Source organism: Girardinichthys multiradiatus, chromosome 24 (assembly GCF_021462225.1).
Source record: "Girardinichthys multiradiatus isolate DD_20200921_A chromosome 24, DD_fGirMul_XY1, whole genome shotgun sequence".
NCBI classification, from domain to species: Eukaryota; Metazoa; Chordata; class Actinopteri; order Cyprinodontiformes; family Goodeidae; genus Girardinichthys; species Girardinichthys multiradiatus.
This window is the reverse complement of record NC_061816.1, coordinates 11,607,524-11,632,623: the sequence shown is the minus strand read 5'-3', so window position 1 is coordinate 11,632,623 and position 25,100 is coordinate 11,607,524. Positions and strand designations below refer to the sequence as shown.

The window sequence follows — 25,100 nt, the reverse complement described above, 5'->3', positions numbered from 1 at the left end:
TGATTTAAGCTGCCGTTTTAAACGCGGAGGGGAGGGACGAAAAAAAGCAGAGAGTCGAGCACTTTATCAGCACTGTGGGCAGCAAAGAGAGTGATGGAAAATGAGGATGACTCAGAGGTAGTGGGTGGACTTTGACCAGGTGAGACATTGGTACAGCAGATGGGCAGTTTTTCAGTTCTTCTTTTCTTTCCATTGTGTTGCAGACAGCTTATATGGTGAAGAACATAGAAAATGTAATCTATTGTGGAAGAAAGTCATGCAATACAGTTGCGGAGGGTTTCTAAAAATGTTCCATTTTGAAATTCCATATATTTCCAAAATTTATATGATATTACAGGAATTTGAGAGCAAAACAGCTGTGGTTTAACATCAGTTTGAAACCATGAAAAGCAGTGCTAAAGCTGGCTTTTGATTTGCCATTGGAAGGCATCTGGACAAATATGGATTTGAATTTTGAAAACTCCGGACAGGATTATCCTGGATTGAGTATAAATCATTTAAATCATTTAACTTTATATCACAAAATCCCAACAAAATGTGACTTTCAATGCTTTGTTTCGCATCTAAATTGAGCATTGAGCCTATTTTAAAACCCACAAGTAAAAGGATGTACAGACCAAATGAGCAGAGATTATTAGCCTTTATTAGACCTGCACAATATATCCCAATATCAATGGCTGCAACATCACAATCACCAAGGATGCAATATGTGCTAGGATATTTCAAGTGATATAATTTAAGTGCCGTGCATTCACAGTTAGCACACCAATATTTTATCTAGTCAGTTGGTTGGACTCACTAACTTTGATGCCCAAATCACATGCAATCAGATTTCAATGGGTGAGATGGTAAAGCTGACAAAAAATGGAGGGGTCAGGGTCAATATGGAGAAAAGAAAAAAAGTCCGGAAAATATAGGTTTATCGTATCTATGTGGTCATCCTAATATTTAGCAACAAAATAGCAATTAAGTCTTTTCCTGACGCCCAGTAACCTCACTGTTTATTTTTATTCAAAAGTAAAAATGACCCCTTAATTGTGTAAAAAACTAAAGCTGCAATTTGGCAAAAAGAAAAACTAATTGAATATAAATCACTGTAAAAACTGTCTTTTTTACAGAAATTCTGATATCTTTTAGATAGGTGACTAAAACATGAAGTCTGCAAACTCCAGCCTGTTTTTTGTTTTTCTTAGACTTGATTAAAATGACTAAATCAAACTCTATACTTTTCCAGACTTTGTAAGACTGCATGGGAACCCTGATTTTAATTTCAAACGTAGGAAATTATACGTTTACTCCTAAATCTCACTCTTAGATGTTTAACATAGGTAGGTGTAATTTTGCTGCCCACATAAAGTAGGCAGTAAAAAAAAAAAACATCTAATAAAACAATAATTGAAGTGAATGAAGTGCATGTGAGTCTGATCCATTTAGGCAGCAAGCTAAATATCCCTGTTTTTCTGATGTACAGCAGTGAGGTTTTCATTTATCCGTTTACAGCATGGGTTCCCAAACATTTTAGCCTTTGACCCCCAAAATAACAGTGCCTGCTGACAACCTTAAGGACATCTGTACACTTTAAAAGTCTGACAAGGATGAGGATGTGAAGGTAATTAAACCATAGACATATGACAGGAAAACCTGAAACCACTTAACTTTTCTCATAGTTCCAGTGCATCCATTACATATTATGTGGTAAAGCTGATCTGACAATGAGAGTTAAACTGTGAACTGTGAAGTTTAACCACTCAGATCAAATCCAGTCTGTCAGTTGGAAAAAAAACTAACTGCACATGCATGAGGCCAAAAGAAGACTGTTTGGATAACGGAAGCAGTTGGGGTCTCAAGAGGGGTTTCGTCAAAGCAAACGCTGCCCACTGCAGCCTCACATCAAGATCAAGTCGGTGCTTCATTGACCCAAGAGGGAACACCAGCGATCGCTGCACTGCATACATTGCCCTCCACATGTTTGCTCTGCCCAGGGCGTGGCCCGGTTTCAGAGGATTACATAGAGGAATGCAGGCCAAACCCATCTTTTTAAAACAAGAGTGGAGAAGGCGGCCGAGGCCAAGGGCATTAAGGTCCTGCTCAACAGAGCGTCACAAAGGTCCAAAAACATGTGAATGCAAAGGGCTGAGGAGGTGACGGAGGAGGGGAGGTGTGCTTCCAGTTCAGCCAGAGGATTCACTGAAAAAAGCTGGCACCAATTAGCTTAGAAATATTAAACCCCCACAAAGCCCTCAGTGTTTTAAATAATAACATGTTTTCCCCTGTTTTTTCTCTCTCCCATGCTTCTTTATTTAACCATCCCACGCCATCCGAAAAGAAAAACCTTACAGTTCGGCTCTTACAGAGCAGAGTCTCGAATGAACACACTCTCACCATGTAGGGGGGCAAACCAATGGGACTTCACAGATCTTGTGGTAAAAGTGAGAACACACTCTACACACCTAAAAGTACCTCCCTATTGTTGCAAGTGGTTCACTACTTCCTTTCTGATATCCACAAATCAAATAAACATGATCACGTCGCGGTGTAGGAGACAATCCCCCCCCCCCCATCTTTCGGACTATGGAAGGTCAGTCAGCCATGGTAAGTGAAAAGGATGTGTTTGTGTGTGTCGGTGGTGTTCAGGGGGCCTAAATCAGGCATCGGATCTGCTACTAATAGTCTGTGTAGAAAAAAGGAAAATTTTCAAGCCATTACAAATATTTCCAGATGTTATTCATAATCAAAAAACAGTTTTATTATAAAAAGATGTCAAAGATATTAGAAAAAAAAGGACAAATGAATCCTTTAAGCCTAGTTGCTAAAACAGGTGAATTGGAGGAGAGTGGAGCTAAGCACTAACAAAAGGCCAATGTCTGCAGCAGAGTCAATGTGACATCACCAAATGACTGGCGTGATTGCATTTACTCCATTAAGGTAGGTATTCTCGCTCATTTCCTGCAGCCCCCTCTTCCACTCTGCCCACAGCTACCACTCTGTCACAGTTTCCATGGTCACCGGCCACGCAACAAGTGCCGAAGAGCCCAAAGGAAAGAGCTGTCAAAAAATATCCCTGCAGGTTTTTCTGAAGGACCAAAGGCAAAATGTACACATGTAAACAGCTTGAATGAGCCACAGTGCTTTGTTATAGTCATAAACGTCAATGTGATTTAATGCCATGTTATGTGATATGCTAAAACACAAAGGAACACATTTGTGAAGTGTAAGGGAAATATAATATTGTAGTCAACATTTTCCCAACAAAAACTTGAGAAAGGTGGTGTGTTTTTGTACTAAACACCCTGAATCAATACTTGCCATTTTCTGCAGTCACAGCTCAGTTTTTGGGCATGTCTCTACCAGCTATGTACATCTAGCAACACATTTTTTTAACCATTCTTCTTTACAAAATAGACTGAATGGATCACGTCTTTGAAAATGAATTTCCAGTTCTAGCCACCGATCCTGAATGGCTTCGAATCTTCTTCGATCTAAACCATGTAGCTCTTGCTGCATGTTCAGTGTCCCTAGAGGTTTTCTTCCCAGATTGTCCTGCATTTAGCTCCATCAATCTTCCCATCAGCTTTGACCAGCTTCCCTATCCCCGCTAAAGCAAAGGATCCCCACAGCAATGCTGCGGCTATGATGTGCAGTGTTAGTTTTTCTCCAGTTTTTCATGTGGCTTTCTTTTAACCGTGGCTCTGCAACTCCCCCAGAGTTACAATGAGCTTCTAGGCTGCTTTTCTGATTCATTGCAAAAAGCAAACTGAAAACGATCAATCGTTTCCATCCACTTCACAATAATGTACAACTTTGTGTGTGTTGGAATCACATAAATTCCACTAAAAACCATTGAAGGTTGTGGTTGTAACAGGACAGCATGCGGAGGAGCAATACTGTACATGTAACGCTCACTAACAACAAAAACTAGCGCAGTTAAAGGACATTTTAAAGCCCTGGTATCAGGGCAGCTAGCACGTGTGGCTTAACAGGTTGGATTTGCATGCAATTTTCCTCACTCAAATGGCTCAAATGTGTGTCAAGCTCCCAAAAATACTCACACTACTAAATATATAAATCTAAGAGGCTTGGCTAAAGAAAACACTGGCTTAACACTCTTTATTCACCAAATGTAGTCTCCAAGCCTCCAAACATACAGTCCAAAAATGCTGGGACCTGTGTAATAAGAACACCGCAAACTTTCGAATGGGGTTGATAAAAGCAAACGGATTCACAGATGAATGCGGTATCATTCTGCCCATGCAAAGCAACCTAACGGAAAATACAAAGCAGAGGGATAAAACTATTCCAAAAGACTGTTTAGCTCCTTGAACCCTCCCTCTCTCTTCCTTGCCTTGTGTCTCAGATGATTTCACTGCCGTTACCTGATACCTAAGGTTGAAATATGACCTCAAAAGTAATATATACCAAGTTAAAACCATCATCAACTTTTCCTGGGTAGATGTTTACCGGGAGACACATGGTTTCAACTATTCACCAAAACACTGAAGTCATAAACTGACTTTTCAGCTGTTACATAAAGCATATACTCTCATTTCTAAGTGAGAAGATAATTCCTGTGTTTTGGCAATGTTCGGCTGGAGAAAAAGCAGTAGGAGTGCTAAACAAAGATCCATTGTGGTCACAGGAGAGTTTTAGCAAATTAGCCTGAAAACAACAAATACTTCATTCACTTGGCGTGGTTTCCTGTCGTCGTAAGACAAGAGTAACACCTTTTAGTCTGCTACTTGCTTGAGAGCTCCCTTTCATTCCTTTTCCTTTAAAGAGGGCCCTGTAATCTGTGGCCAAGGTACGGCTGGCAGCACACAACCCCACCACGATAACGCTATCAGATGAGAATACCCGGGAAGACGATATGGGCGTAATGGGGTGAAAATCAGCCCCGCTTGGAGAGAAACACATTTGCTAATGCATAATAAAATTACCCTCTCTCAGCTGTCACGAGACACTTCGTGACTGAGGGGACCAGTTGGAGGTAAAATCACAGAGAATCCTGCATGCTCGTTTCAGAGTGAGAGAGTACAAAAGACGAGGAGGCTGTTTTTATGATAAATAAGGTAGAACTCCAGTGAGTGAGAAATTGCAATGCAACAAATCAGACTGATAAATGCATCAAATAATCTCTGTTCTATAACACCAAGAAGTGATAAGAAAAAAGGATATTAATAAAAAACCTCCTCAGGCAGAGCAACGATTTCTCAAAGGAGGATGCTAAACTGGGTCCTTATTATTATTTCCAAAAACTTCTTTCCTACTCCCCCCTTCTCAACATTTAGACTTGCATGTAGATGTCTTGTCCAGCAGGATCTGCTTGGTGCCACGACAAATCGGTCCTGATCCGAATCAGATGTGGGCTCGCTAAACCACAGCAACATGACAGCTCGCAAACCAGCAGCATGAAAAGGAACGTCACTCCGTGATGACTGCAAGCAAAGACTTGAATGAGCCTCGCTGTGGTAAAGCCGCCGCCAAGAAGGCAGCTGGTAACACCAATAAAGCAGCTTGTTTTAAAATGGTGTCAAAAAACAAACTGGCTGACCATGAGCGACTTCTGATAAACAAAAGAGTGCGAAGTGTTACAATCCCAGCTCTCCCTGCACATATTGGCAACCCTAGTAAAGGAGTATAAAAGGATGAAGGATACATTTCCCCTTTAACGATGTACTGAAAATATTACATAATTTTATTACATTTACTTTATGGGAAAAAAATCTAATATAGGCCCGCAGCATCACGGATGCTTCACCATACTTCACAGTGGACAGAGATGTTCCAGATTTTCATCCTTTGTTTCACATGAGACCCACGAGGAGCGTTTAGCTGGCTCCACATGTTTACATTTGTGATCGTAGGACACAAAAAGCATTTTCCCAGCATGCCTCTTTGCTCTGCAGATATAGGCCAAATAGCTATTTCCTTGTAGCCATTGCATCACTTATGAAGATGAACAGACATTTGCCTCACTGAATGGCAGGTTCTCTGGTCTTTCCCATTTTGAAATGTAGTTAAAAGAAATAGTGCTCTGTTTCACATAGTGCTTCTACCTCAGATAAAACTGAAAATTATGAATAAAAATTCCTAGATAACATTTATTTTATTTACATTTAGAAACTTTTCATGCACATGTTTTCTAAAGCGCTTGTCTACATTTCGGTCAACAGTATCTTCTAGAGAAATTCCAGCAATTGTGTTTTTTAATGTGTAAGCTGCCGCTTTTCAAGACAAGACAAAAACTCCTCGCTGTTGGAGGATTCTGCTCTAGTTTCTCCTGCTATTTATCACTGTCAAATCTGCAGCACAGAGAAGGAAAAAATAAAAGGTTGCTCTTCGATACAGCGTGTCGCGCCGAGCACGAACGAGTCGATGTTAGATTAATAAAGAGCAAAACGATTGACTGCACCTGGAACGTGCAACTTAAATGGCTAAAACCTTTTCCGAACAGCCTTTGCTGCTTTTATATTTTTTCTGTCGGTTGTAAACAGTGCGACAGCTGAGACAGATCCGAGAATAGAAGCTCTGGGACGACTCGAGGCGATCAGATGTTAGCCTGGGAGCACAGATTATGGAGAAGGCATGGGAACCCTGGAAGGGCTTTTTGTATAAAAGAAAATAAAGATGCAGTCATCGCTGGTGCCCCTGAACGTGTCAGCAGACCTCTCTGGACTTTAGCTTCATAGGTCAGAGCAGTCTGCTAACTGAGTACAGTGGGGAGACCTGACACACATGCTAATTTGAGCACACAACCAATACCCACTAACCATGGGAAACCATAACAGTGTAATGTTTTTATGTCAGTTGTGTATATTTTTTTAGATTAATGGGTGTCGATGGTTAAAACAATTAACAAAAGGATCTGCAATACATAATATTTTGTTCTTTACAAATCTGTGCATGGAAACTAAACATCTACGCAAGTACGTACCTTTAACGAGTCAAAACAGGCAATGACTCTCCCATTCTCCACCTGGCAGCTTTTGGGTGGGTGGGCAAATTTGCATTCCTCGTCACTGCGCGAACACGTTCCTCTCTGAAACTGCCGGCACACTTCCAGGGTCAGCCATTTTGTGTCCCGTATCGAGGCTATGTTTAGCGCCATGTCGAGGGTGATGGCTGCGGAGCTGGGGAAGCAGAGGAGCCACTCGGTTTAGGGAGGAGGTTATCCTGAGAGGAGGTGTTTCAAAGCGTTCCAGTTAAATAAATAAAAAAAACTGGCAATAAAATGAAATGCACGACAACTAAAAGTGATGGAACGTGTGGCTAAAAATACTCTGCCTCAGGTCAGTGAAGGACAAAAAAAAACGGAGGAAATCTGGTGGTAAAGTCTCTGTGACCTGAGCATGGGAATGGACAGTTGTGTTGTTGTGGAGTTTGTCAGCCAAGCAGAGTGATCATCAATCAGTAAATCTCAAGTGCAGACATCTGGCAAGGCAGAGGGGGCATGCCTGGAGACAACCTGTATTGGTTGCACCAGTGTCCTCAAAATGTCCCTTTTATGAGTAATGATATCTTTTGCAGGGTGGGTGTTGGGGAGCAAAGGTGGCCCTATTTTAAAGTACAATGGCACATTTTAGGACAACCCAAAGATTGCAGCTCTCCACATCCGAGGCGCTTTGGCACCCTGGCCAGCAGTGAAGCGGCGTCAGCTTCAGCTCGGGTTTATTCACACTAAGAGCGCAGATGGGGACAAACCAGGACTCAGGAAGGACTTGGAGCTAAACGTTGACCAGCAGAGACTGCAGAGGAATATCCGGAGCTCTTCGGACAAAATCTTCAAGTAGAGATGTTGTCTCAAAAGGCACTTTCTGTCTACGATCTGAAACATAAAAAAAGGAAAATGGAGAGACAAGATAAAAAAAAAAAAGCAATGAGACAAAGGGTTGACAAAGATGCATTTTATCCAACAGTCTTCATCAGGCTCTAAATGTGTTTGTTAACACGTGAATAAGAACTTAAATGGCTTTGTGCACAGCGCCTTGCTAAAGTGTTCATACCATTTGAACCTTCCACATGTTATAAAACATAATGGTGGCAACATCATGCTGTGGGGACGCTTCTCTTCAGTAGTGACAGGGAAGTTGGTCAGAGCTGATGGGAAGATGAATCAAGGTAAACACAGGTGTGAGGAAAACCTGTTACAGGCTGGAGAGTGGAGGTTAAGGGTCCACATAAACATTCAGAACTACAACAGGATGTTTTTAGATCAAAGCATATTAATGTCTAATAATGGCCTAGTCAAAGTACAGACCTAAATCAAATTGAGAATTAGAAAAAAAGAGACTTGTTGCTGACTTTCCATCCAATTTGATTGAGCTATACATATTCATGGCACATCTTTAGTTTGACTAATTTTGCAAACCATGAATGTCTTTGTTCTCACTTTCACAAGTATCCACTATTCTGTGTTGGTCTAACGCAGAATTCCCAATAAAATACATTAAAGCTTGGGGTTGTAACATGACAAAATCTAGGTAGATTCAAATGGTTTAAATAGTTTTGCTGTCTAAAGTTGATTTAAAAAAGGCTCATTGTTATTTAGAAGAAAATGGAGGTCTTTCCAACATAGGCAATGCAAAACAGGAAATGGAAAAGGCCTTTGTGCAAGATGCTGGACAAGAATAAACAGTCCGAGCGAACGTAGAAAAGAAGTTCTAGGGTCTAGTCTGGCCTGTAGAGCCACACACGGAGGCATGTTACGACCAATAGAAAAGTGCAGCACAGCACTATTCTGGGCAGGCATCCAGCAGCCAGAGAGAGACTGAGACAGATACATATGCCACTCCCAGACATGATTATGGCGCTGCCCAGTGTCACACAACATTCACTAGCCTCTCTCTCCGTCCATATTAGGGACCAGCTCACTGACATCAGCCCGTTGGTTAACATTCATGCAGGGCATGTCAGTACCAGCTTCCTTCCTTGCTTTGCTAAGGCATCGGTCTGTGCAGCTGAATGTCATCTAGTGAGAGCGAGTGGACAATTGATAAAGCAACAATCTGAGGAAGTGACCTTTCGCTTGGCAGTATAAAATGCATAACTAAGCTACTGAGTAGGGAGCTCGTTTCTAGGCACATCTGGAAATATTTTTCTGGTAACCTCGGGCTGGAGGCGGGGGGGTGGGTGCATTCACACTGAAGGAGGAGGAAGAGGAGGATTGTAAAAACCTAGAGTTCTGGTTAAAAGATTATTATTTTACTATTCCATGTATATAAAAAGTATGAATGAAAAACAGAGGCTTGGCCCAAACATCGGGCATGTTCTTAAATTATTGTAAGCAACACGCTAAGACTTGTTCTAGAGTTTGTAAAAGCTTCTCAATCTTTCACATTACTTGATAAATAGGCCCTTAAACAAGATCAAATTTTCAAAGATTTCAGGACAGTACTTTTATTGTGTCATCTTTTAGTCCTTCTTTTGGGATATCTGCAATGTCACATTACTAAAGTCAAAAAAATTGCTTATAAACAAGAGAAGGAGTAGAAAGAGGTTAAATAGCAGCCTCCTCTTTAAAATCATCACAAACCGAATGCTGTTGGAAGCCGATAAATTCAAACTATCGTCTTAGGTAATCATATTGTCCCACTTTAGTGCCTATCATGTGAAATCAGATCAGAAGCTTCCTTTGCAGGATTATACTGACGCCCTGGCTCTGCTCTCCAAGGCGGGATCTAATTTCACATCATCCCCCCCGGGAGAGAACCAATCGCTACAGAAAGAGACAATCAGGTAAGAATCATGTCAGATCTGACCTTTAGTAATTAATCCCTCTTTATTTTTAGACGCCATAAGATGTCTGCCATGAAGCTAACCTAATTTGCCAGCGTGTGAAGAAGCGATGGCGTCCGTTGTCTGTTAAATGACTAGCCTAAAGTGATGGTGCGAAGATGGGCTACAAACCAATATGTTGCTCTTGCACAATTCATTTTTACAGAAGAAAAGGGTTTAGAGGCACTGACTGTGTCGATAAGGGTGTGTTTGTCATGAAAGATATCCAAAACAAAAAGGTAAAGGCTGAAGACAAAAATGCCCCTTATAAGCGTAGTGGTAAGATAACGACACACATGCAGGAACATGACCACATATTTGTTAGCATATTGATGACATCTACTGTATCTCAGTGCGGTATAGAAAGCAAGTTTTTGTTTGCCCAAAAGCAAATTTGAGAAAGTTTTGGAGCTTATGTTGGCATAACAACAAAGTTGGAGTTAATAAAACACACCAATAGCAAAATGGAAGAAGTGAGATCCTGTTAGCATCCTAACTGAAGCATTATAAGAAACTCATACTTAAAGATCTGCATTGATCCTCTTGCCAAGGTCAAAAATAGTCATTTGACATTACTGCACCTCCGTTTCTAAAGGCCAGAGTATGCCTTTACCCTTGCCTGCACATGGTACCTTTACGTTCCTGCCTGCATTTCTATTGCTTCTTCAGGCTGAGCCCACCAACCGAGCCCCAGGAGCCAAGGCTCGACCACCAGGTACTCTCCGGCAAACCTCCCACCCCCATCCCTCTACTGAGGACTCTGTCTTTTTATCCCAATCTCAAGGAAAAAATTTGCTAAAGAGTCAGTTCATCCATCACAGATAAGTTGTCTAACAGACTTGAAGTTCTTGCAGAAAAGGAAATTACATAGATGTGTTTGCATTTTACAGAAATAAACTATATATATATATATATTAATCTGTCCCTTTTAACACTGATGTATTGATCTTGAATGTTATTGCATGAGACACACTACTTACCTTCGTGTTTTTTAATATCTGGTACTGGAAACTGAACAGTAAAACACAAATAAGCAATAGAAAGTGAAACCTAAAGAGCTAGAGGTAGAAGTAGATTCTGCACATTACACAAGACGGCCGTGTTCTGTCCTGTAGCCAGTGGCCAGACGGGATGACCTGACGAAGCCGGACAGAGATATGAAGAATGCATCACAGTACTAGACTGGATTACTGACACTTACTAAGGCCAGCTGCAAGGGGCATTATCTCAGTCAGTCTGTCTAATTGAATGAGAGTCAGCGAGACTGGGGTGTCTCTAGTGAAAGTCATTGGCTTGACCTCTGAAAACCACGTATGTAACTCATTAGTCTGTTATCTGTGCAGGGCGGTTTATCTTTGCTGCTTGTATTTGCTCAGCAGGGACTATAAGCTACCTGTTTTTAATGGCCACATTAGTTTGAAAACATGGGGAAAAAAAGATTACAAGGGGGTTCCTGAGTGGCTGTATTTCCATTTATTACCATATTGTGCTGGCAAACCGTAGCTGCGAGGTCATTTGCATGACCGAAAGGGGGCCTAAATGTAGAAAGAAAACATGAAAATATTTAGTTTCCTGTTAGAAATGGACAATGAATTAATGCTCAATCAAAAGCAACCGTGCTTATGAAATGCCTTTGGTCTAAGCTAAGAATCCTTGAGTTTAATTCGATCAAGTACCATTAGGTATAATGATGGGTGAGGGAGATCAGCAGAGTCTATACCAGGACTAAGCTATGAGCATTTTCCAGAGTCAGCAGGAAGGTGAGCCCCATATCATAATAGCCTTAGCTAAACCAGGGTGACCCAGATAGTCCATATCCCCTGACATAGGACGGTCTGTTTTGTATTACAGTAGTAAAATGTACTTTAGCAGAGAAAAGGTGAAGGATTTCCAGCTTATTTGACTGCCTGCACTTGGTTAATAGATTTGTTTTCCCTAAGCATTCTTGTCTGCTCCCTGGTAAGTCAAAGGGACTCAGGCAAGTCATCGTCTAATTATAGTGCAGTTGTCTGCCAGAGATGGATTGTGCTTCTCAGATAAATATGACAATTAGCAGGGTTTTCCAAACTAATTAAAGGTAAAAACCGGATAAATACCACACTTAGCTTTACAGTTTGAAGCTCAGCTGACATTTATGTTTGCTTAACTAGCAACAGATACTTGGAAAATTACTTGAAATTAGGCTATTTGAAATCTCCCTGCCCATAAACCCTGCTTATGAGTGAGTCATTTGAAGATAAGATTCAACTGAGATTTAATCTTAAGGTGGGGCTGTGTGCGTCTGTGATTTAGTCCGGTCTATTTTCAACAGGAAGGGCCGGGACTGTTGCTCCATTTTAGAAAACACCCACTTCCCCTTGATCCGCAGCCAGGCGCATGACACCACCGTGGCCTTTTCCACCCAGGCGGCAATGTCCAGTTCTTTAACCACGCCTGGCCCGGTTTTGGAGCAGAACGCTGAATCTGGACGATAGCAGAAATCTAGAATCCCTCTTAACTACACCGCAGTTGGGTCTGTGAAGTTCCAGATCTGTCGAAAGAACTTTGCAAGGAGGAACTTTGTTAAAACTCTATTAACTGTTTGACAGGTTTTTCACAAGCTGCTCACTGCCACATGACCTGCACTTGAAAAAAAGTGTAGCTCATGTGGCAAAAATGAGCTCCTGACATTTGGACTGAGGAAGTCAACTGTGGTGATAATGCCTTTTCCCCCAGGAGTTGAAAGAGAAAGTCGTTTTCTGGGGACTGGAAACTGCACTGGATACTGAAGCACCCAGAGCTCCTATGCAGTTCTCCCTCTTTTCCAATATTTCTCTTTCCTTGTTTTCTGTCTCACAGCCTGTCTCTCACACAGATAAAACATTCCCACAAGTCCCTCCCCACCCAGACTGGTATGCAGCACACTGCAGCAAAACTCCGGAAAACAATCTATTTAAAAAAATGGAGAAAAAGCCCATTCTATATCACAAGTCATTCCCACCTCAGTTTATCCATTCCTGGAGCTCAGCTGCGTCCTTCTGTCTTAGTCCCAAACACAGGAGGCACCCGTTGGCTCTGGTGCGGTTCTCCCGTCTGCCCCAGCGAGTGGAGTTAATGACCATGTGAGCTGTTGTCATTCCTCGCAAGCTGCCGAGCGCTGCAGCCAGAGGTCCATGCCTAGACAGGGATTTTCTCTCAGCGTCTCTCTCGTAGCCGCAGAGCAAAGCGAGCGAGGCAGACGGGCAGGCAGGAAGCAAAAGAGTGTCTACTCAAACTATTTGGCTGTAACACTTCCAGCCAACATCCACCCCCCGACACACATCCCCTAAAGCCAACCCCTTCCTGCCCACCAGCCTGTGGCTGGGACCTGCCCCTGAACAGCTCCAGCCAATAAAATACAGGCTGCTTTGAATTCCAGCTTTCGTTGCATCTTTATTAGAAGAGAACATCCAACTGATGGGACAAATTCTGCACTTACAGCTACAACCCCTGAATACTGATCTCACAAGGTATTTCCCCAATTTCATGCCCTGTTAAACGTCACAAAATCAGATCCCGTAGAACGCGATGATGTTTAAATTCAATACAACACTCGATCTAATTAGAAAGACAGGAGGAGGAATATAAAGGAAAACAAGCAACAGCAGAAAGCAGTAATCAAAGTGCTGCGCAGCCGCATATTGGAGATCAGCAGTGTCCTTGTCTGCGTTCTATCACCGCATTTAACACCATCCCCCCAGGAAACCAGAGCACTACACCTGCACCCTCCCTCCCTCCCACTCCTCCTCTACCTCCTCTCACCATCCGTCCTCTAAACTCATCCACCATCCCAGCATCTCTCTCCTCCCCCTCCTCCTCCACTTAAGCACCTTTCTCTCACCCTCCCCATGGCTTCTCTTCATCCCTCACCCGCATGTTTTCCCGCAATTCTGCAAGCTTTCATACAAGCTCTATTTCAGTCCAATTCTTTAGTTTACTGGACTGGAAAATTACTCAGTGGTGAACGTTTCTATTAATGTTATCGCTCGGGAAACATAAAACGAATAATATTAATGTATTGCTCTGTTTTTCCTCTCCCCTTCCGCCCAGCTGATGACATGCTACCCGGCAATCACATGGGCCGTGAAACCGGAGCGTCACAGAACTGATGAGTCAGAGATCCTGCTTCATGACTTTTCGATCCAGATTCAATAGAACAGCTGTACTGTCTGTCTCTCTCTCTCTCTATGTCCATCTCTCAGTCTCGCACAAAGGTCGTGAATGGCGCAGAAGCCCGAGCATCTCGTCGAGATCAGTCACAGCTGGATGGTAAACAAACGTATTTACTGTCTGATTTTGCTGTGGCAAACATGGAGCGTCCTATAAACCTTTTCATGTTTTACTATGTTACGACCACAAACTTCTAAAGGCTACGTGGTTTTCAACATTTCTTACAACAGAAATCATTCATCTTCAGCCACCCCTGAAGGAATACTTTGTAGAACCATGATCTGCTGCAGTTACAGCTTTGTACACCTAAAGACTGAATTTGGTTCCCCCCCCCCCCCCTTTTTTTTTTAAATAGTGCAATTTTCCCAGATTGATTTCAGTTTGGACTGTGTCTGGGCTGTACCTTTCATTTCATTGTCCTGCTGGAAGGTGAATGTCTGGTCCAGTCTTGAGTCCTTCGCAACCTCTAACAGGTTTTCTTGTCCTGCCCATCCATCTTCCCAGCAACTCTGACTAGCTTGAACAGCGTGATGGAGCTACCACCATGTTTCATCAAGAGGATATGTGTTCACTGTTAGTTTTCTACCACACATAGTATCTTTAATGCTGTCTGATTCTATTTAATTCAGTTTATTTATAGGCGCCAATTCATAACAAATGTCATCTCATCAAGAAGATCAGGGAACAGATTCTTCCACCTGAGTTGAGGATCTCTGCAGCTCCTCAAGACGCTCTAGGCTGCTTATCTGATTAATGCACTCCTTAGCAAGTTTAAGGGTGTGAACACCTTTGCTATGCACTGATGTCAGACTTGCAAATAATCTCATTAACTTTACGGAGAAGGGCAGTTGAAAGGTCACTAGAACAAAAACGTGTCTGCAGACAACATTGTGATGACACCATAAACATTAGCACACCTGTAGGGAAATAGGACAAATGAATGCTCTGCTATTACATTGAGCGTGACGAGGAGGGCGGGGAGCTTTGGTCAAGAGCAAAGTGTCAACTTACACCAGCAGTGAAAGTACTGCAAGGGTGCAAGATATGAAAGAGGAGAAATTAAGGAGAATAATAAATAACTAACTTATCTATAACCACATTAATGCTGAGATATGAAACAGTTCCAGCTTGTTGCCATTTTCCAACTGCAGTTCTTGGAGAACATTTCATCTAAAATGGATTTGTCCAACAGGAAAACAAACAAAAGCCTGTCAGACAAACAAGCTCAGCTACTTCCTTTGTTCATGGAATCCCTTCCCCTCTTGTTATCCCTGTCCTTTTTGACCCCAAGAGGCTCGGCCCACTCACAGCAAAGAGCATTTAAAAACAATAGTTTATTATTACAGAAAATAAAGACAGACGGGCAAAAGTTGTCTGTAGAACAGCTGATTGTGAGCTGATAGTTCAATATGACACAAGGAGGAGGGGGCAGGGCTCAGAAATAGGACAGCGAAGACAGATCAATGAAAAGGCAGCTGTCTTTTTCTATTATTAGCCATAATCAAATATCAAGCAGCAAAGGGATGTGCTTCCTTCCGCTTGAAGCTAACTCTGATCAGTCCGTCTTAAACGAAATCCACATGATAACTGATAGTTATCATGTGGATTTTCATCATGTGAACGCCATTTCTATCCAAGTTTTATTTTCACTTTTAACAATGAAAAGTTATGTCTTCCTCAAGCATACTAAGCTCAATTTATATTATTTGTATTCATTGGCAGAAAATAATTGTCTTACAGCATTTTCATCCAACTGTACAAGATGTCAACAGTATTTTACATAGACAACCAGTCATTTAGACTAAACCACATGCGTTTGCAACAGATGGCAGAAATAAAAACACAGCTTTACCATGTTTAAAACACAACAAAACGATAAATACATTATTTTAAAGAAATAGACACGCATCTATACAGACATATTGTACATAGGTAACTCACTCAGTTTTTGATATGGCCGATTGCTTTTCCTTAACAAGCATAAACAAACAGGACATTTCATACCACAGAAGCCTTTACTGAGTCAAGCTATTTCTAATAGAGACATTCATAGGAAATTAAAACCATAAATTAAAACAAATAAGCCAAGAAATCAAGGTATGTATAATAAAGTGGAATGAAACATGGAATAAGACTGGAAGAGATGATATAGGATACCAAGAAAATAACTGAAACCTGTGGGTATTTAGTTAGCAATCCTCCTGACCATCATTGCAAGTTTAATATGCGTTGATTTAGACCTTATTAATGGCTAATAATAAGGTGTCCTGTTACCAAGGTATTAGGCAAGTAGAATATCATCAACTGCTGATGGCACAGGTTACAGACATATTTGTAAACTTCTGAATGTTCCAGTGGGCTCTATCGGCGCCATTATACAAAAGTAATAAAATACAATTTTACCATAAACCAGCCACAATCAGGTACTCCTAACAAGATTCACGAGATGAGCTTTTAAGGAGACAATACACACAGATAGCTACTGAAAGCACTGGAATTAGCAGGTATAGTTTGTCTATAGAAATAACGACTAATACACCTAACCGCATTGGTCTCTATCCCTGCTCACCGCACAAAACTCCAGTGCGGAAGAAAAAGCATTTTGAAATTTGTTAAAAGTCTGCTGTAAAACATTTGGACAAGTCACTGACATACTATGAGAATATAGTCACCAAATGTGACCTATTTGAATATCATTTCACACGTTATGTTTTAAGGGGAAATGGCACTGCACATCACCTAAAAACATCATACCAATAGTAAAGTTTGGAAGTGGAAACATCATTTCGTGGGGATAGATTCTGAAGATAAAATAGGGATGGGATTTTTTTCAGCAAAACAGCGATCCTAAACACATAGCTATGTAAACTATCAACTGAGCTTAGAAAAAGAAAATAAAACTAAAAAGATTGGTCCAGTCTATCAACTGCTCTAAATGCATGGAAGAGAACCCCAGAACCTTCAAGATCCGAAGACAGTTTGTGAGGCAGAAAGGGATCAGAATCCCGTCTGACCACAGCAAGTGACTAATACACATCTTAAAGCTGTAATTACTAACTAAAGCATTTCATATTTAATAAATGTCAGCAAGCATGTCCTATACTTATTCGCTCTGCTACTCCACTTTATTACACGTAATTTATTCATTCATTGATTAAATTGTTTTCTTTGTTTGTCTGGATTACTTATAATGCTACCGACATCAAGCTTAAATTTCATGTCAAAAAGAGCCTTTCAGAAATATATATTTACATTAAAAAAAACATGCCGTTTTCGATGCTTGCTTTTCCCGCTTTTCTAAAAAATAGTTGTTTAATGTGACGTTCAATAACTCCTCAGATAGGCTACTTACTGCAGATGTTTGGCTGAATAAAGGAAAAGCAGTCTATCGTTTATTAAAATACAAAGGGTAATTTAAAATGATTACTACTGAGTTATTATAGGGTCACTAGAACGCGATCAGCAACAACAATGAGACATTATGCCTGTTTTCAGTGAGTGTTATTTTTTTTAACTTATTTTCATCAGCTGTCTGCTTCTGTTCTGTTATTTTTGGGACTTGGAACCGCAAACGAGACCTAGAACCTGCATTATTACTAATATTGCATCCACCCCTGCCGTCCTGAGAGGTGTTACATTCATTATCACGCCACTACGTGTGTACAAACTAAACACCCAAAGGATGCTAACGCTACCAGCTAGGTTAGCTACCTGCAGCTTACCTGATGTCGGATCTGTCACATCCAGCTGCTCCTCAGCCCGCCGCCAACGGCTGGCCAACAGCTGGAGACCTGCAGCACAATACGACACTCACGGTCTTCGGCTGACACTTTTCGCAGGCTCTTTTCCCTCTTAGCAAACTTTTTTCTCTTTATTTCTAAAACAAATATCACAGCGGCGCATTTGACCCGCTACATGCTAGCTCGCTAACTACTTTTAAGGCTAAGGTTGAAAGCAACAAGCGGTTTTGACAGTTCGAGGAAACGTCGACTTCTCGCCTCTGAAGAGGTTACCGTGAAGGTCTAAACATTACTAACAAAATTATTATCAGTTATTTTAAATTATTTAGCCTTTTGACAACATAACCCTTTTTAATACAAATTACATACACTACATTTTCAGCTTTTGCACAGAAATATCATTATTTTTGACGTGCAAGAAATCTCCCCACCCCCCCACCCCATAGTGAATGTGGTACGGTCCAAAGAAATCAAAGAAAGGGTAGGGGTGGAGGGCGCTTGTTACTAGGAGACATCAGTGAATCTTCGTGGGGGGAAAGATGGGTCCAGTGATTTATGAACCAGCGGCGGTGTGCCTGTCAAAATATCCAGTTATCCTAAGTGAAAACACCTGGTAAAATATAATCACTGTTTATTCCGTTACAAAATAAATTACGAATATTTAGCTAAATAATATATATTAAATCCTTCCTTCCTTCCTTTCTTCCTTCCTTCCTTCCACCTATCCATGTCCATATTTTGGAAACTCAGGAGGTAATCCCAGATATTCCTCTCTCTAGTGAAAGTCTCCAGCTTATCTTTACAGACTCCAAAGTGTTCCCAGACCAATAGGGATATGTAGTCCCTGCAGTGATCCCTGGGACTCTGTCCAGGAAGCAACCTGATCAGATGCCCACACCACCTGAGTCCTTTTGATGCAGAGAAGCAGGTGGAACCCTCTAAGCTTCCCGTTTATGAAGTAGCTTCATCCCCTCCATCTCAAAGAAGAAGAAGAGCTTGGCCACCTTGAAGGACACTGATTTCAACCTTCTGGCTCAGCACTTTGTTCACTACGACTAACCGGAGTTATTTAAAGTGAATGAAATAGTTAAATGAAGGTTACGCCAAAAATGTTGAAAAATACCTTAAATTGCACTATCTTTCTCTTATTTTCAAACTCCACAGGGGAGCGTGCACAACCCCTGGCATTTTGCAGCCTAATTGCACACAGCTGGAGTGCTTTAGTCGCATTGTGACACACAGAGACCGTTGTCAGCAAGGAGGACAACAAGTCAACAAGGAGCAAGTCACAAATATCCCCGGAATGAGCAGAGAGGCACAAATTTAGCCCCACTGACGGCTGCCCACGCCATGTGCTGGGCACAGGAACAATGAGTACAGCCATGGTACACCGCTCTGTCAGGGCCGCAGCCAGCTTCACTGGAATGCTATCAGGAATAATAATGGCATCACAATTTGTCAGGATGCAAATACTTGGAAGCATACATAAGACACAACAAAGACGTATGCCATTTAATAACCCTAAAACTGCAGGGTAAAAAAAAAATGTTTTTATCACAGTAAGTTATTTTTAACCATGTAAATGGCTTGTAAGTTTTATCTGAAAAAGAGAATGTCAGAGGGGCAGAGCCCGTCACTGTGGTGGAAAAACAGCATTTTCGAAGACATCAGTGATTATAAAAAACTGCTAACATAGGTCAAGCACACCCCCCACCCCCAAGACCTAACGTATTGATCTAGTTGCAGAGGAGGCATTTGCAAAAAATGCTGCTGCTGGCATACTTTTTTAAAAGTCCCCGAACGCCCACTCACTTGCAAGCAAATGCACAAGTATGCACAAAGCTATCATGCATAAGAATGTATGAAATAAAAAAAAATATTGTTATTATTGTCATTATTGTTGCAAAATATAGTTTATGTCCAAAAAAACCAAGCAAAATATATATTTAAACACAGGACGTGCAAAGAAAAAGCAGATCAGGCATCTCTGTTTGTGTGGTGCTCATTAATGGGTTTGGACTCTACATTAGCTGCAGTAACAGTCTATGCCGTGGACCTCAAGATCAGATGAGGAGGCGTCAGGCAGAAAAACAACCATGGATTCTGCAGGCCTCCGGGTGCCAGTTTCTCCCAAAGAGGACAAAAAGAAGCGCACTAAGAAACAGTTTACCCCCTGATGACAGAAAACAATAAACAGACACTCAGACCAGGCAAATGAGTGGCCTGCAAACACAATCAGGAGGACCAACGTTCTGATTCTGGGACCTTTTTGGCTCCATGCATGCTAAAAAAAACTACAAATTGGGCAATGCTCTCTCCCCAAGGACAGTATTGATTTTAAAATCCCTGAACACCTAATCGGAGCACACCCGATTATGAAAGCTTTTAACCCAAATGCTTAATACAACACGGTTTTAATGGACAGAGCTTCAGGCTTACCCAACGCTCCATAAAACGGAGTGTGTATGAGTGTATGTGTGTGTGTAAAACTCTCACCCAGATTTAGTCCATTTGACTGATTGTTGGGAGATCACCTGGGCATTATATTCCCCCACTGTGCACTTTGATGGACATTTTACTAATCACAGGTACTGGGTAATGACTGATTGAAGGTGCTTCCACTATCATTAAACAAAATTATCCCTAAATGCTTTCACACAGCAGCAGTGAAACATGAAGAGCAACCATTTCGAGGGCTACTGGGTGTGCATCAGCATAAATCATTTACTGCTGCAGAATATAGGAAGGTAAACAGAAAGTCAGGCAGTTGAAGATGCTTCTTGTCTTGCAACTGATCCAAGAGTTGAATATTTAACAGACAGAAGAGGAGTACACCAAAAATGCCATTAAAGGTCTAGTCTTTGCAATGCATGATACTAAATGCTTAATGTGACAAAATGTCACCATACCATACCAGTTATGATTTATGTATTTCTGCCTATGTTTTAATCATCCATTACTTCATTATTATTGTTATGTGAACCTAAACTATGAAATACAGCACACTTTAAATATACCCATATTTTGTTGCAGTAGCATGATCTCACACTGAAAAAAGTACATCTAGTGTGAAAAAATAATAGTTTTTAACAAAAGCATCAGTGCCACAATTATTGGCTTCCTTATCAGTTCCATTGAACTAAATGTAAATGTAATTTAAGTATTTTTCTAATTCATATTTTACTTTTGTAAGTTGACCAGTGTCGTAGACATTTTACTTACTTTTCCATCAATTCCTCTTTTCCTCAGGTTAGACAAATAACCTGACACAGAGGCCCATTTCCCCCATCCTCTCTTTAAAATGGGAAAGATATCTGTTAATCTAAGCAAATCTTACCACCACACAGAAACCAGGAAGTGAAGGATGTCAGTTAGATGTCATCTTCATATCATTCGGGTTGCTGAGGAGATCTGCAAGGATTTTAACAAGGACTGTCTGCTTTAATTGAATGCAACATAAATTGAACTTAGGAGGAAGAAATACTGCAGGTGGGTCTGGCATGAAACAAAGGATGAATATGTGGAAAAGCACCTCATACACATTGTTGTGGAGGATCTGTAATGGCGTAGGCCTGGGAACCTTTTTGGAGTGCGTGGCGTCATGAACTCGAATATCAAGACAGCTAACCAAATGATCTGGTGGCTTCTGCCAGAAAACTAAGAATGAGTCCTCACTACATCTCGTGGAAGGCAAATGATGAACAGATATGGAAATAATCTTGTTTTTTATGAACATTTGCCCTCCAGAAAAAAATAACTTGTTCATCTGTGGGCCACCAAGAGAAAAATTTGATTTACCAGGGCACTGATCTATAGGCACTCATAGGACAAGGGGGAAAATATAATTCACAGACATAAACAATATTAAAACATTAAGAAAGAAATACATGGATTAGGATAATGAGTAATAGATGAGCTGCCACTGTGGACAGGAGTGTTTTACTACTCTGGCATCTACTGCAGCAGAGTTCTGTGTTTTCTATTAAACTGACCACTACCTTTTTTATTTAACTTTCTGTAATAATCTCTGTAATAGTCTTCAGCTCAGATACATCCTTCTTTATGAATTTGTTTAGTTTCGTTGAGACATTTACTTTGACGTTGGAGCCACAACAGATGGCAGCAGAGAAAACAATCCTCGCAACCACAGAAAAAACGGACGGTTTGCAGCATATTACTTCTAACACAGAAAGACCCCAGCTTCTCTAGGAAACAGTCCGCTATTTCCTTTTTGCAGCCAGACAGCCTCAGCAGTGATTCTACAACTCATCCTAATGATGCTCTTCAATTTGATATTGGTAGAAAATGGATATGAACATCTTGTACAAAAATCTCTTCTATTCCTAACAAGAGCTAAAACACTCTGTTAAGCTATTTTGACCATGTGTACCATTAAGTGTTGATAGGTGTAATGTATATCATCCTATTGGGGCTCCTGATGAAAATGTAAACAGATAAAGAAAGGGTTGATTTTGTGTTTGGTGAATCATTTTGTGTTGATCTGGCAATGTGCTTTGAATCACAGGATCATAGATCCTTCACTGCACTTAACAGCAGACATGAGTTGCTTTAATACACATTCATCGACTGAAAGAATTGTATTTCATGTAAACAATATAACGCAATGTATATTTACAGTTTGATTAGTTAGTTAGCAAAACTGTTAACTCCAGTATTTTTGCATGGTATTTTCTCTTTTTATGTAAGGAAGGGCTACAGTACAAACGGTATTTTGTAATTTGTTGCAGAAAACACTTCATTGATTGTGAATCAAGCCAACGTAAAAATCAATGTAAAGGTAAGAATGACCTTTATAACATGAGCATAGTTTAGACTGTCACAACCTTCTTTGAATTAAGCCAGAAAGAACACACTGGTTAGACTGCTCCTTTTTCAACTGTACTGCCTTGTGTTTTGGTATTTTACAAATTTAAGATGCCACCCCACAACAGAGTAAATTCAATAATAGGCTGTGGCATTTCAGAGAAGAAAACATACTGGCAGTAATTGTGAGAGATGAAAATCTTGGAAATGTCAGGAGAAATGCCATATTACCATGACAACCCGGAAATTGTCTCGTCAAGGTTGCAGTGCGTTGAACGCAGCGACAGAAGGAGACCCCGACTGTTTCTCTCCATCAGGGGTGATTGCAATAAATTGTCTATTTTCTGCTAGCTGTTGTTCGCCACTGAAATTGAATTGACCTGTTTCCTGAAATTGCTCAACCAAAAAAAAATTTAAAATTAAAAATCAATGATGAGGCATCATCATCATCTTCCTCCCACAACAGCCCAAAGTGCTTCCAAATACAGTATACGATTTTACATTATTAATGAGCTTCAGGTTCACACAAGGCCATCAAGTCGACCCAGACTCCTTAATGGTCAATCTGCCCTTCATCACAGCCAAACTGGCCCCGTCAGTCCTACTTGGCAGACACTTAGCCCAAAGGATTGAGACTCCTTTGAAATATTCAATAACACATTATAGATCACAGAGAAGTAAGCTAATTATGCACACTCACACACATTCATGCACAGTCTGTCTTTTCTCTGAACTCCCATAAAAACAAAGTGGAGTTGGGGAAAGTAGTTAGGTATTCTGCTCTCTGAAAAGCCACAAATGATGTTGAGTCATGGGTGGATGGAGAAAGAATGAAAATTTGGAAATTGTTTTGGATGGAGCGATATTTAGTCTGCAAGTGAGTATATCAAAACTGGACCATCAAAAGTGTATAAAAAAAGGTTTCTCCTGATGGTTAATAGTAATAACCAATCTCAAGCTAATCCATTACTTTTAAATGACTTTAAAACTCACTGCAACATTCCCTCAGCTAGTTACAGGGCCACTTCAGGTCCTCATAAATATGCAGTAACAGGAGAAAAACATGTTTCCCTTTTCACAAAGCCACCACTGTTTAGTCGTGTCTTTTTTCTAGACAAAGCCACCGACAAATGTATTGTTTCTGTATACTAAGTATATTCCACTTCTTTCCGGATGAAAGTACTTCTGGCTCAATCCGTTTATGTTAAGCTACATCTTTCCTACACAGAGTCTTTTACCGATTTGTTACTACCATTATTCATGTAATCGCTTTGTTTTTCTTTCCAATTGAAAGTATTACTAGCTCAGTTCCTATGCGCTGAACTTTTTCCTCGAGAGCGCCATTACCAAAAATATTGTTGTCATTACCCATTAATGCTCTTTTTGTTTTTCTTTGCAATAGAAAATATTCCAAACACAATGTTTCTATGTTTAACTGTGTCTCTTTCCTGGTCAGAGCTATTAATAAAGCTATTACTGCTGAAAAAGTGGGCACTGTCTTTGTTTTTCATTTCCTCGTTCTCGTTCTCGTCATCTTCCGCTTATCCGGGAGCGGGTCACGGGGGCAGCAGACTCAGCAGAGACGCCCAGACGTCCCTCTCTCCAGACACCTCCTCCAGGGGGAGCCCAAGGCGTTCCCAGGCCAGCCGAGAGACAGTCCCTCCAGCGTGTCGTGGGCCGTCCCCGGGCCTCCTCCCGGTGGGACGTGCCTGGAACACCTCCCGAGGAAGGCGTCCAGGAGGCATCCGGTATAGATGCCCAAGACACCTCAACTGGCTCCTCTCGATGTGGAGGAGCAGCGGCTCTACTCCGAGCCCCTCCTGGATGGTATTTAATTTCCATGCTGAAGAATCTTGGTTATTTTTGTCTGTGTTTAGCTATTTTTCCTTCCTGGACTCCGCCATTGACAATGCCATTTCTTATATTAACTATATGTAGTGCTCTTGTATTTGTTTATCCATAGAAAGTACTCCTGGCCCAGTTCTTTTTTGTTAAGCAAGTGCTCTCAACCACCAGCTGGTTGTGGAGATTTGTTCCTGTTTTTAATCAGTATTGATGAATAATAAATGGCCAAAACGAAATAAACGATACCATGAAATTACATGTAAATGGTAATAGTTTAAGATTTTTGCAGTTAGAAAATCACTGTATTAAACATTATTATTATTGGTATATTCAAATTCTACCCACTGTTCAGTCAAGTCTAAACTCACAAACATCTATAATTCCAATGTTTAGACAGAAAATAACTTAAAATAGTCATCAATGCAGTTTTCAGCACTGATCTTGTACCAGAGAGTCAAACTGACATTTTAAACGTTGATTCCTTCGCTAAATGAGTCAAGTACTGAACTATTTCCTTTGTAATCACTCATTTCTAAGTGGCTCTGCAAGCCGTATCAGTCAAAGCCTACTTCAAGTACGGCAATTAATACAATATTGTAACCATGGTGATTTATTTGCGATGTGATTTGCAGTGGAAATGTATTTATGGGTGAGAGTGGGCAGCGGTTCAGCGAATGTGTATGTGAGTCTCCATGTGAGAGAAAGTGTTTGTTCACAGATACGATGCCAGGG

The 25,100-nt window shown here is 40.9% G+C and overlaps 1 protein-coding gene across 12 annotated transcripts in view; it reads right to left on the bottom strand.

Annotated features, from left to right (window-relative positions):
• The window catches only part of mbnl2 (muscleblind-like splicing regulator 2), a 54,424-nt gene extending 36,484 nt beyond the window's left edge, over window positions 1-17,940 (bottom strand). For 4 of the 12 annotated variants that reach the window (XM_047354962.1, XM_047354953.1, XM_047354964.1 and 1 more), the window contains exons 1-2: window positions 17,682-17,940; window positions 6,932-7,822 (exon numbers count right to left, since the gene is read on the bottom strand). In XM_047354962.1, coding sequence (XP_047210918.1) covers window positions 6,932-7,105 — 174 coding nt within the window. In that variant the 5' untranslated portion in view covers window positions 7,106-7,822; window positions 17,682-17,940. Of the gene's footprint in view, window positions 1-6,931; window positions 7,823-8,000; window positions 8,095-12,751; window positions 13,048-17,681 lie in introns of those variants that run through there. The other 8 variants (XM_047354961.1, XM_047354965.1, XM_047354959.1 and 5 more) reach the window with 6 other exon arrangements.
• Between the last annotated feature and the right edge of the window lie 7,160 nt (window positions 17,941-25,100).